This window comes from Dama dama, chromosome 30 (genome assembly GCF_033118175.1).
Source record: "Dama dama isolate Ldn47 chromosome 30, ASM3311817v1, whole genome shotgun sequence".
NCBI lineage: Eukaryota > Metazoa > Chordata > Mammalia > Artiodactyla > Cervidae > Dama > Dama dama.
The window spans coordinates 7,357,199-7,370,666 of NC_083710.1; the positions used below are offsets into that span (position 1 = coordinate 7,357,199).

The window sequence follows — 13,468 nt, forward strand, 5'->3', positions numbered from 1 at the left end:
TATTAGCCTCAACTTTACTTCGTAATACACACATCCACAAAAACCAAGGTTTTTCTGTTCTTTGTCCTTTTTCTTTTCCTTTTTCAACACTTTTGCTCTTTATCTGGTTCCTGAAATTGTGTTTTTCCTGGATTTAAATCACAAAAGGGAGAGGAACCAGAGATCAAATTGCCAATATCTGTTGGAGCATCGAAAAAGCAAGAGAGTTCCAGAAAACCATCTACTTCTGCTTTTTTGACTACACCAAAGCATTTGATTGTGTGGATCAGAGCAAACTGTGGAAAATTCTTCAAGAGATGGGGATACCAGACCACCTGACCTGCCTCCTGAGAAATCTGTATGCAGGTCAAGAAGCAACAGTTAAAATTGGACATGGAGCAACAGACTAGTTCCATATCAGGAAAGGGGTATGTCAAGGCTGTATATTGTCACTCAGCTTATTTAACTTATATGCAGAGTACATCATGTGAAATGCTGGGCTGGACAAAGCACAAGCTGGAATCAAGATTGCCGGGAGAAATATCAAAAACCTCAGATATGCAGGTGATACCACCCTATGGCAGAAAGTGAAGAAGAACTAAAGAGCCTCTTGATGAAAGTGAAAGAGGAGAGTGAAAAAGCTGGCTTGAAACTCAACATTCAGAAAACTAAAATTATGGCATCTGGTCCCATCACTTCATGGCAAATAGATGGGAAAGCAGTGGAAACACTGTTAGAATTTATTTTTGGGGGCTCCAAAATCACTGCAGATGGTGGAGATCTCCATTGCCTCACTCTCCATTGTGTATTGGACCTTTTGTTACCTGTCTTCTTTCCTTTGTCATAGGAAAGCACCTTTAGGTCAAGAAGCAGCCTCTTCTCTTCTCTTCCTCCATTTTGGTTTTCTCTTCCTGTTAGGAATTTTTTAGATTTTTTCATACTTACCATTGTGGACTTGTAGCCTGCCAGACTCCTCTATCATGGGAATTTCCTAGGCAAGAATACTGGAGTGGGTTGCTATCTCCTTTTCCAGGAGATCTTCCTGACCCAGGGATCAAACCTGGGTCTCCTGCATTGCAGGCAGACTCTTTACCATCTGAGCCATGAGGGGATCCACGATGTGATTTCTACAGATTTCTAAATGAAATAACAGTATGCTTACAGCACAGTAAGTGATCCTCCCCCTCACCCTCTCAACTCCCACTTCCCAGAGGTAACCACTTTTAATTCTTAGGTCCCTCTTTTTTTCCTGTATTTACCTCTTCTTTATTTCTAGTAGTATACTTAGGCTATCACTTGTCAGTTCTTCACTTTAGCCGTTGAGTTCCTAAGTGGCAGAAAGTTTAGTTCCTCTGTGCCTCTCCCCACTTACACTGTCCTCATTGCACCCTTCCTCCTTTACCTCCGCGACCATCACCTTGTAGCTGTCCATACTTGATGGTCAGAGAAGAGCCAGTGAGTGCAGGAGGCACAGGAGGCCTGGGTTGGATGTCTGGGGTTGGAAAGCTCGCCTGGAGAAGGCAATGGCAACCCACCCCAGTATTCTTGCCTGGAGAATCCCATGGACGGAGGAGCCTGGCGGGCTACAGTCCACAGGATGGCGAAGAGTCGGACACGACTGAGCTTGCAGACATACATCCATAATAGTGCAATGATGTCAGTATTCCTCACCCCTCTGGTTAGTATTCCATGATTGCTTCCTGTAGGACAGCAATATTATTTCTAGGTTTATACAGTAATTAACAAAAATTGCTTGGTATTTGTATATATCTATCATTGTTCTCTTCAACTTTCTGACAGGTCTGTGAAATAAGAAAGAATATTTTTGTAAATGGCCCATCCCAGCAGATTTGCTTTTAGTTTCTTGGCCCCCTTTCTCTCCTGTAGCCTACTTGTCTCCCTTGTGATCACCTTAACAGAGCCCCTCTCTGCCTGTCCTCGCATCCTGTTGACTCTTCTTTAGAAACGTCTCATCCTTAACTCTCCCTTCTGTTTCCCTTGAAACCAAGTGACTTTTTAAAATATGATTTAGAAATTAAGCAAGGTGATATGTTGTTCTGACAAAGCACAGCTTTGACTATTGCAGTTAGTCTATTTATTTAAAAGAGTTTTCACAGCAGGAGAGAGGCTATAAATATTTTGAATATCAATTGACTTGTAGTTAAAGAAATTGAATTCTAGTCCATGATAAAAATGGATAATTTTTATTTCTCTGGTTTGTATTTGAATAATGTAAACATGAGTCATTTAAATACTTTTCCTGAGTCTGGAAGATCCCTTAAGAAGGAAATGGCAATCTACCTCAGTCTTCTCACATGAGAAATCCCATGGACAGAGGAGCCTGGAAGGCTATAGTGAGTGGGGTTGCAAAGAGTTGGACACCACTGAACAACTAAAGAACAACAGCAAAATACTTTATTATACCTCACTTCTTTAACTCTTGCCTTTGTATCTGCGTTTCTTCTGCCAGATGTGTTGTTCCCTCCCCAGTCCCTGCCATGGTCCACTCATGCTTGTTCACCAGGTTTTAATTCACTGGGAAAACTTACATCTCCGATATAACCCTCCATACCTAGCACACTTTACCACTTCTGGAGAGCTGGAAACACCTCTTGTTAATTCTTGGGACCTAGATATCTTGAATGCCTAGTAATATTCTGGCACATCAGAGCCCTCAGTAAACGTGTGTCAAGTAAAAATTTTAAATGCATTTTCAGCATTTGGGAAAACATCTTTATTTTGTGTCCACATCTTACCCATTGGGTTATTTTAAGAGTCTACTTGTATTTCTGAACCGAACTTCCCATAGAAATGATGTTATTCAAAGGCATAATTCAATATGCTATAAAAGAGTTATTTAATTTATAATGTATCTGAAACAATACTTAGAACATAATTGAATATTACATAAACTTCCTATAGTATACCATGGAGTTCGTTTATGAATTTATTTCCATACATTTTTGTATCACTTAGCAATTTACCAAGTGCTTTCATTTGTATGATTTCATTTGATCGTCTCCTGAACCATGGGTATGTATTATCGCTATTATGCATCTCAGGAATGATTACGTAGCCAGTTGACAGCTCAGACTAGAATGCAGGTCTTCTTACTCTGATACTATATAATTTTCATTATAGGAGTGGGGAATGGAAGCCAAGCAAAACTGTTAACACTGGGGAATAAGTCCAGGGACAGAAGTTCCAGGTAGAGCCTGATGGATGGGAGAGAATGTTTGTGGAGAATCACAGGTAGTTGCCTTTAGTGGAGGAACAGGTTGTGATGTTGGAAATCAGAGATATGATTTAAAGAGCAATTGGAGTCAGTGTCAGGGCCAAGTGAACGAGTTGGGACTTTATGTTGTGGGAAGTGAGTGATTTTGAAAATTTGTGACTAGGGGATCATAATTCTGCTTCAGTGCTGTATGGAATGAATTGAATTAGGGAGAAACTAGAAGCAGTATCATTTCAGGCAACACATACAGTATTTCAGGTGAAAAACAGTTCAGTTCTGGACCACCGACATTGATTTTAGTCAGAAGAGGAAACAGCAGCTCGCTTCCTAGGATATTGGCAGGTGCTGACCGGACATGTGAGACCAGGGGGAGGAGCGAGCCAGTCAGCGTTGTTGACTTCTGTCACAACTTCTGTTCTTCTGTGTGGGGACTCCTTCCAGCTGACCACACCCGTGCTTCATTTGCTGGTAGAGTCAACATACATTGGTAAACACTTTCTTTGCTAAATGTTAAATGAAAGCCGTAATCCTTGCCCTCAGTGGACTAATAGCCTCGTGGTAGAAACGATCACATAAACAATATTATAGAGGATTTATTGATATATGTACCTCAAGCCATTAGGACACAAAAAGGCACCCAGTTCAGCATATATAGGTCAGGAAAGGATATTTAGTTGTCTGTCTGGAAGGAGAAGGAGGTAGCTTGGTGAAGAAAGCAGGAAGGATGTTCTATGCAGACAGAACAGCATGATCGAAGGCATGAAATTGAGGACATGAGACTGTGGGTAGTTGTTTAGTGAGCTTGACCACGTCAGCGTCTATCTCCCAAGAACAATGGCATCATCCTACCTGACCGTAATATAATTTTCACACTCAAGTGACTGGTGGTGGTGGTGGTGGTTTAGTCGCTCAGTCGTGTCCGACTCTTGTGACCCCATGGACTGTAGTCCGCCAGGCTCCTCTGTCCATGGGATTCTCCAGGCAGGATACTGGAGTAGGTAATCATTTCCTTCTCCAAGGGGTCTTCCCCACCCAGGAAGCGAACCCAGGTATCCTACATTGCAGGCATATTCCTTACCGACTGAGCTACAAGGGAAGCCTCAAGTGACTAACATTGGTATAATATAATTATTTAATACCCAACACATTTTAAAATTGAACTTTCACAATAATGTCATCTGTGACTTTTGTGCATTGCAAGAGCTAATCAGAGATTCTGTGTTGCATTTAGTTGTCATGTCTTTTTAATCTCTTCTAACATAAAATGCTGTTTCCCTAACCTTTTCTTCTCTTTTTTTCTTTCTTGGTCTTTCATGACATTGATGACTTTTAAGAACCTAGACTAGTTGTTTCACAAAATATTGTTTCCTTACATTTAGATTTATATTTCTGCACACGTTATATTGTGTCCATTTCAGTTCATGACCTCAGAAGACAGTTGTTGTCCATGTACCCCACTGGGGATGTCAAATTTGATTATTTGGTTAAGGTATTATCTGTGAGTTTTCTCCATGCCATGTTCCTCCATAACCTCACATACAATAGTTTTTGTAACCATTGATGATTTCTGCCTAATTAATTCTTATTGTGTGAGTTGTAATATGGTGAATTTTCTTTTTTTCAATAGAGCTTTTTCTTCCCCTTTTTAAATAAAATTTAAAATGTTTAGTGTCAGTATGGATTCATGATTCTTTTTTCCAATGTATAATAATGCATTCTCATCATTACCTATTCAGTGTTCAGACTGTCCTATATTTGGCTAAGGCTATTCTTCTTTCCCTGCTAGCTAAGGCTTCCCTGTTAGCTCAGATGGTAAAGAATTTGCCTGCAGTGCAGAAGACCTGGGTTTGATCCCTGGATCGGGAAGATCTCCTGGAGAAGGGCATGGCAGCCCACTCCAGTATTCTTGCCTGGAGAATCCCATGGACAGACCATGGAGTTGTAAAGAGCTGGACGTGACAGAGTGACTCACACTTTCACATTCGCTTTCATTCTTCAGTCTGGCCCCTCCCCTCATCTGTCTTTGAGCCCTTTCTTATTTTCTGGCACAACTGTGTTTTCCTGACTCATTTCATTCTTCCTTGATCTCAGCCCTAGAAACAGCCATTTTTGTAAGTATTGCAGTTCCTATCAGTGAGAAATAATGTTTAGAAGCCAAGATTTGAGGGCCAGGTGTGCTCACTGCTCCTTAGTGTCATTACTTCTTGGCTCTTTGGGACTGCGAAGCTAGAAAAGTACTTTTTTAAAAGCTTGAGCTTATCAGATACCTTTCTGTCTAATCCAGCACTTCATGGTTCTTCCTTGCCTCCTCCCACTCTGTATTTGTATTTCCCAGCAAGCATCCGTGTTCTGCATCAACGTGTCTACCCATCTGCTCAGGCTTATAATACTCGTGTGATAGTTTCACAGTCACTTCATCAATACTACTGTCAGCAGCAAACTTACTGAGGAAAGTTCAAAGTTTCCTTTTACTAATGAGATATATTCACAACTAATATCACACTAATGAGATATATTACATATTTAGCTTTACCTGCAGTTCTTTTTAGGAAAAATGTAGTAGAGTTTGAGTGTAAATTTACAAGATTGCTAGGTACTAATTAAAATATCTGAAATATTTAATATATTTTAATTAAAATAGCCATTAAACCACTTTAGAACTAAATTTACATGTAAGTTAACAACCTCCAAATACTCTATTGCTCACCCACCTTTTTTCACATTATACCTATGAAGTTTAGTACTTTTCTAAAAATGAAACAGAACCAGATTGCAAACATCTGATACGTATTTATATTTATATATCTGTTTATAAACTGTAAATGAGTATGTTATTTGTACTCTACTGAGTTCGTTTCTCATATGTTCCCTAGAAAAGGATTGCATTTCAAAAAAGAAAAAATCCAGAGGAAAATAGTTATGTAGTATTTTAGACGTGACTGTGTACCAGTCATACAACTTCATATAGAATGCCTGAAAATAACTACTCTCTCAGGGACCAAAAAAAAAAAAATCTTTGGCATTTCCATGGATTTAGTTTGAACCAGTAGTTTCTTTGAACCACCCCCCCTTTTTTTAACAGCTTCCTTTAAAAAGCATTTAGCATGGACATATGTAACTATAGATTATTACAAAATAACTAAATACAGAGAGTTGGCTCTATATCCAGAATCTCATCAATTATATGTAGAATATCAGTTTAAACTAATCATAATGTGTTTCTATCCTTCAGATTTTTCGGAGCCTCTTTTGGTTTATTTTTCATTAAAAAGACAAACTTTTCATACTTTCTGTAAAAGTTTATAGTGATTGTTCTGTGTCACTGAAAGTCTGGGGACAATTATCCTCTGATATGAAGAATCAGCTGTTGGGAGCATGTTCACAGAAGTTGGCCTAGAAATATAATTTTGTACAATAAATTTAGACAGCAGAATCTCTATAACAACAGAAACATTCTCCCACACCTGGTCGATTTTAGAATAGGAGCTGATGCCTTGAAAGTAACCCATTTCTACAAGGGAAATGTGATTTATGATAACCCAAGACACAGATATGACTAGACCCACATTCCATTTAAAGTTATTATGCCACCAGACTATAAAAACAGTGCTCTAAAGTGAATCAGTGGAATTTGGTTCTCTTTAGTGGACAGTGGCAGAGGCACTAATGAGACAGATTTCATTAAAAGATATTTGATTTCTGGGGGAGTTAAAGTCCTTTCATATTTTGAAATTGCTGGCTTAGACCTGGCATCTGATCTTCTTTCCCCTACCATACCATCACCAGTTCCTGCATGTGGTTTGACATTGCTATGGTAACCCGGAGGGATGATGGAATTCCCGGCTTCTCTTTTCACAGAGGGTGATGAGACAGGAGTGATGGATAGTCTGCTGGAGGCCTTGCAGTCGGGGGCTGCCTTCCGCGACCGAAGGAAAAGGACACCGAAGCCAAAAGGTGAACATTATGCTTCTTTCATGTTGCTTTCTAGGGAACTGTAACAAAGAACAGCACTCCCCTTTTTTATAATTCTTTTAAAGTCATGTGTCACGAATGTGGTGCTGTGGGCAGCATCTCTTCAGGAGTTTTGCAATGACAAGTGTCGGAGAGAGAAGCGTTCCAGTTGGCCAGTGTCACTGGCATGTTAACAAATCAACGCGCTGAACCTGGGAAAGCCTGATTAGTGAGACGGGCCTGTCTCATCTAAGGGACCAGATGTACCTTATCCCAGTGGAGTTCACAGTAGCATAGTTAAAGGAGAAGTAAAAGTCATAACATTGTTGCTTCAAGTATATCAGGGTATTGAAGCATTGCTTCGCTTCCGGAAATACTTAACCTTGGAAAAATGTCTAATATTGTTATACTTCCTGAGATGAGCAGAGCTCTATATTAAGTTTCTTTTATGTATATGTATTTTTAACAGATATTCGGCAGAGTCTCAGTCCAGCATCTCAGAGGCCTATTCTGAAAGTTTGTAACCATGGTAATAAACCGTATTCATAAATTGCACATTCTTCTTATCTACTTTTATCCTGTTGATCTGTGATTGTAGTAGGCTGCTATGATGTTCTTGAGTTTCAGTGTGACTAAAAGAGTAAAAATGTGAGGATGTACATATTTGTGATGAGATTGTACACTCAGATTTTCCATCCCTCCATTAGTGCCTGGAGGTAGTGTCACAGAGTCTTCTTTCAGGTCTCAAGGACATATTTTGCTTTTATTATTATTATTTGAAGTTATCTCACACATTTATAATCAGTGTTGTCCAATGTCTCCTTTCAAAAACTTTGTTTTCTCCTTATCCTGTTTTGAGCAGTATATTTACTTTACATTAAGATGCAGTTTGAATTACTGAATTGTTACCTCTTTTACTCTACCATATTTGCCAGTACAGTGTGAAACACTGTGACCAACTCTGTGGCCAAATCTTTAACACAGAGAGCTTCATGTGGTATTATTGTGGAAGGATGTACTAGAATCACTAAGAAAGGTGAGTTACCTTAGTCTCCAGTATTTATCTGAGACTGGCTCCTTTCGTACATCCCCGGCTGGCTCCTGAACCCCCGGCTCATGGAGCCCTCTTTCTGTCTTCAAGACGCCGTTTTGTGTGGGTTGGGTTTTATTTACTTTTGGCTTCCTTTCTCTCACTGATATGTATTATGGTTTCTGCTTCCCTTTCCTAGTCAAAATCAAATTCATCCATCGTGATTGACATTTATTCAGTGAGGTGTTAGCAAAGTTTACTAGATTCATAAATGAAAAGATACTTGACAGACTTTATTTGGGTTGTTTTGGGTACAGATGAGTTAACGTTCTAGAAGTGTTAATGTGTGACTGAATAGAGAAACTTATGTCGGATTTGTAGAGTAACCTAAAAAGAATATGAGGTAAATAAGAAAGGGGCATGAATGTAATGATCTTTTACTAGCTGTGTAGGTGCTTACTGATCAAGATGAAGTATACGTAATAGTTGCTTAATAAACGAAAGAAAAAGTAAAAAAATGTACACCGAAATTTTAAATAGATCTTTTGACTTTTTTCAACAGTTTGTTTTTATTGTTTTGCTTTTAGCTATTCTAGAAATAGGAAGAAAAAATTGTACTAAGTCAGAAAAATTCATTGTGGATAATTAATTTCTAGCTTTGGGTAATTATTTACTAAATATTGGCAAAAAGTGTGTAGAGGATAGAGAAACTCAGAGAGGCTGAGAGCTTTCTAAGAGTACAGAGCTACTTAGTGACATAACTGTAACATTAGTGTTGATTCCCATCATGTTTCTTATTTGATTGCATATGAGTACTTAGATTTTTAAATTACTATTAATGCAATATGTGAAATAACTCAGCCTGCATTGTAAGTCATTGTAGAGAAGACCCAATCATGATATAATATGATTATAATGGCATATAGATACCCAAGCTGTGATTAAGTATTCTGGCTGCTATGAAGGGGAAAACTTTAAGATAAATTCGTATACTGGCCTTCAGAAGAACAGTCCTTTTATGACTATAATTTATAGTTAGTAACGTGTCCAGGCTACAAAGGTTTGTCTATAATTATGAATTCTGATATTTTTGGTCCAGATGAAAAAAGCAGGTAAGCACTGCACTTCTCTTTTTATCAAGGCTGATATACTTACTATCTTAAGTCTAAGGTTTTTGTGATAATTAAGTAAGTAAATTATATAGCAAGTCAAAGGAGATATATCTTAAAGATCAAATTCTCTGTTCTAAGATAAATGTAATCGTTTAAGGCATTTTAAAAACTTATTTTCATTGATATTTATGTTTTCCCTTTATGTTTCTCACCAAGTAGAAAAAAAAATTCAAATGACCAGACTTATTTTTAAAGATACATGTATAATGGAAGATTTATTACACTAGACCTTGAAAAATGCAGAATTTAGTTAAGAACATTGCAACAAGGATCATGAGTAATTTTTGAAAAGATAACATTTTAGAATTCATTTTTAAATCTATTTTGAAAAATTACTTTGTTTTCACTAAAAATATTAACCTTACAACTGCACTATGTGATTGAAATGTAACGTAAACCCCTTTTGTTTTTTGATTTACTTTCATGTACTTGGAGAAGGAAATGGCAACCCACTCCAGGACTCTTGCCTCGAAAATCCCATGGACAGAGGAGCCTGGTAGGCTGTAGTCCACAGGGGTCACAAAGAGTCGGACACGACTGAGCGACTTCACCTCATGTACTAAAACTAACAACTGATATTTGTATTTTCTAAAAATATATAGTAGTTGATACCTTATTATTTTTAAAAGATCTATGAGATTTTCTACAGTATTTTAAATTTGTTTGCATCTTAATAATAATAATAGTATTAATAGGCTAATATTTACTACATTACTTTGCTTATTGAGTTATTTGAGTTAGAAGCCAGACAGTATGTTGAAATGCTTTATATATATATCCTTTTTAATCTTCTTAATAATCCTATCAGATAGTCATTGTTTTTATCTCTGTTTTATAGTAAAACATAACCAAAGATTGAACAGGTCTCATAGTTTGCCTCTGGTCCTGTGGCCAAGTTTCAGACACAGGTCTGCCTGACTTCCGAGTCCAGCTTCTTCATCTCTGTGCTATGTCGTGTCTGAACACAGCAGCTTGAATCACTGTTTTTCCCTCTTCTCGTCATCCTGATGAGCCACGTGCGTCCATGTTCTTTCTTTTGTAACATAAATTCGTGCCACTGAGATACACTCTCACATGCACTCAGACATTTTCTAGCCTCTGGTCTGTCCCCTCCCTCGTTCCCAGGTAGAACCACTAGCATAGCACTCTTTTATCTGAGGCTTGGATCGCAAGAATAAACCACCTTCTGGAATTAGGACCATTGTTTATTTCTTTTAATAAACTCTATTAAAATATCTATATTAATTTAATATACTGTTAAAAAATCATGAAAATTTTAGATTATAAATATAGACTTTGTGTGTATGTGGGCTAGAAAGAGGGGGATTCATCTCTATTTCAGAATGAGAAAATCCTGATAATGTATCCTCTGAGACCTTGGAGCTAAAGTATCACAGGATATATTTTGGCAAAAGATGACCTCAAGCGCTCTAACTCCTATAAACTTTACAAACAGAGAAATTGTACACACGGAATAATCCAGCCCTTGTGCAGTGCTAAACCTCTACTCAAAATACTTCCATTAAAACCTTTCGCTGTTTTATCTTTTGCTTTGTCTGTTAAGACCTAGTAAGAAATCGTGAGTGGTATTTTTCTTTGTTAAGCCTTCACTTGCTCAGTTGTTTAGCAAAATGTATTAAGCACTGCCGGACACTTTAGATGCAGAGATACTGTCTAAGAATTCACCATCCAGTTAGGAGACAGCTGAGTAACAGTTCTTATGTGTCTGGTTAGTGCCAAGATAGCAGTCATGCACAGAGCTTTTGGAATACCATAAAGACCAATCCAGACTTTATGAGACAGTTCAGATTTGGCCTCTAGAGGGACCTGGAATCAAAGCTGAGTTTTGAAGGATAAATAGAAATGAGGCAAAACCCTGATGGCAAGAGTGAGGCAAAAAGCAGAAGCAGCATGTGCACACACTCCCAGTCTGAACCCTGTGGGGCTGTGGGCCTGCAGGGCTCCTCCCGCCCTTCGGCCACCTCTCTTTCCCTTGCTGTGTCCACCAGCCTGCGCTCCAGCCTGGGTCTCTGTTCCTGCCCTGCAGGTAGGCTCACCGGGCCCGTTCTTCTGGGTTCCAGATACTGTGCTAACAGACAGTGTTTGTTTCTCTCTTTCTGACTGACTTCACTGTGTAACAGGCACCAGGTTCAACCCACGGACAGAGGAGTCTGCAGTCCCCAGCCCCTGGGGTCACAAAGAGTCGGACACAGCTGAGCACACACAGGTTCACCCGCCTCACTGGAACTGACTCAGTTTCATCCCCTTTTATGGCTGATTAATACTCAATTACCATATGTAAAATAGATAGCGAATTGGAAGTCACTGCATAGCACAGCAAGCTCGAGCTAGAAGGGTGGAACGGGGTGGGGATGGACGGAGCTTGAGGAGGCAGTGGACATGTGTATACTGAAGGCCGATTCACACTGTTACATGGTAGAAACCAATGCAACACTGGGAAGCAGTCATCCTCCAGTTACAAGTAAACTGGAAAAAAGCAAACCATTTGCCCTTATTAGGACCTGTATGCTCTTACGAGCACTCTAGTTTTCCCATTTTGCAGCCTGCATTTCCCTTAAAGTATTCTCATCAATCTGCCTCATCTGTCCTCAGTCCCATAGGTGCAGACAAGGAGGGTCTCTGCTTTGTTAACTGCTGCAGCCCCAGTTCTTCGCTGGGTTGGTGCCTGACAACCAACAAACCAACAAACAATGGGTGTTTTTAGTAAGAATGTGTTGAATGAATATAGACATGTCTACACTTAGACTTGAATAGAACAATTAATGTACATTGAGCAAAATCATATGTGCTGTTGTTACCCAAATACGTAGGGCTTAGTATGTCACTTGCTAAAGCTGTGACCAGGTAACTCCTTCTCATCTTCTCCCTAGAATATTATCTGTCATCAAAAGGAGATATTTGATCATCACAGGTTTGAAGATTATTGCATCAGATGTGAAGGGTGAGGTTCAATCTTGATTAAATTATTCACTCCTTAGCAGTGCAGAGTAACTTATTAATTTGATTTCTTTCCCTTGCTTAATCAAGCAAAGTTTAACAACAGTAAATAAATGAAAGCATCTGCTAACAAGTACAGGGCATTGTCTCATTTCTTTACTCAACACAGTGCATTTGAAATCTAAAGATTTTCTATAGTTGATAGAAAATAGTAACCCAAAATAATCAAAATATTTATTAATGCATTTTAATAATATCATACCATATTTGGGTATTAGTGAATAAACTGACCTGGTTAAAAATAAAGGCCCAGATAGGGAAGAAGTATATGGAGAGTCTGATGCCAGGCCAAGAACTTGGACTCTTGAGGCTTTTGAGCAGGAAAGTGACAAGTCTGAGCACTTCGTATGGAATTGCAGTGACATGTGTTAGAAGGAAGAATGGAAAGGGCCCAGTAGCCACTTTGAAATTTCCATAGATCGGCTTCAGGGAATGGGGAGAGTCCGAGAGCTTGTCAGGCTGTGAGGCGAGAAGCCAGGTCAGAGCTCTGTGTTGAGATCCTCACAGAGACGAGCTCACAACTGCATAAGCACATGAGTTATCTGCAGGAAATCCTCTAGCCGAGAGAGTACAAGGACTGAGCCTTAGAGTGGACACAGGCAGTGACGGAAGCAGATGACGGATGAAAAGGAAGATTGCGTGATAGAGGAACCTTCATTATAAGTTGAAAGAAGACTTTCAAGGACGTGGTTTACCCCATTTTTTTTCTTTAGTTTCTTTCCTTTTATCTTTTTAAAACTGAGTATTACAACTGAGGGACCAGTGTTTTTCAGGGTACAGTAATTTCTACTCTCTTTAGGGACTTCTTTTCCCCTGTAGACTCTATAAAACGTTTGTGACAAAGGTTTTTACAAACAGGAATTGTTCAACCACATCTTATGGAGCATCTGCTGGCAGTTTGATTGCATCTCATTAGATGGTTCTCTTTTCATTAAGTGGTACTGTGGAATTTTTTTTTTTTTGGTTAAATGGATATAGAGTAATCAGAAAGAATTCTATAAACTATATGCAATTAAAATCCCTAATGATAAAACTATTTAACTGTGACAAAATAAGATAAAACATAATCAAAATTTTAGGCAA

General features: G+C 38.8%; 1 protein-coding gene across 3 annotated transcripts in view; it reads left to right on the forward strand.

The window, feature by feature from the left end:
* DIAPH3 (diaphanous related formin 3) overlaps positions 1–13,468 on the forward strand; it is a 535,934-nt gene that overhangs the window by 397,923 nt on the left and 124,543 nt on the right. For 2 of the 3 annotated variants that reach the window (XM_061133813.1, XM_061133814.1), the window contains 2 exons: positions 7,073–7,168; positions 7,635–7,694. In XM_061133813.1, coding sequence (XP_060989796.1) covers positions 7,073–7,168; positions 7,635–7,694 — 156 coding nt within the window. The remainder of the gene's footprint in view (positions 1–7,072; positions 7,169–7,634; positions 7,695–13,468) is intronic. The other variant, XM_061133815.1, reaches the window with a different exon arrangement.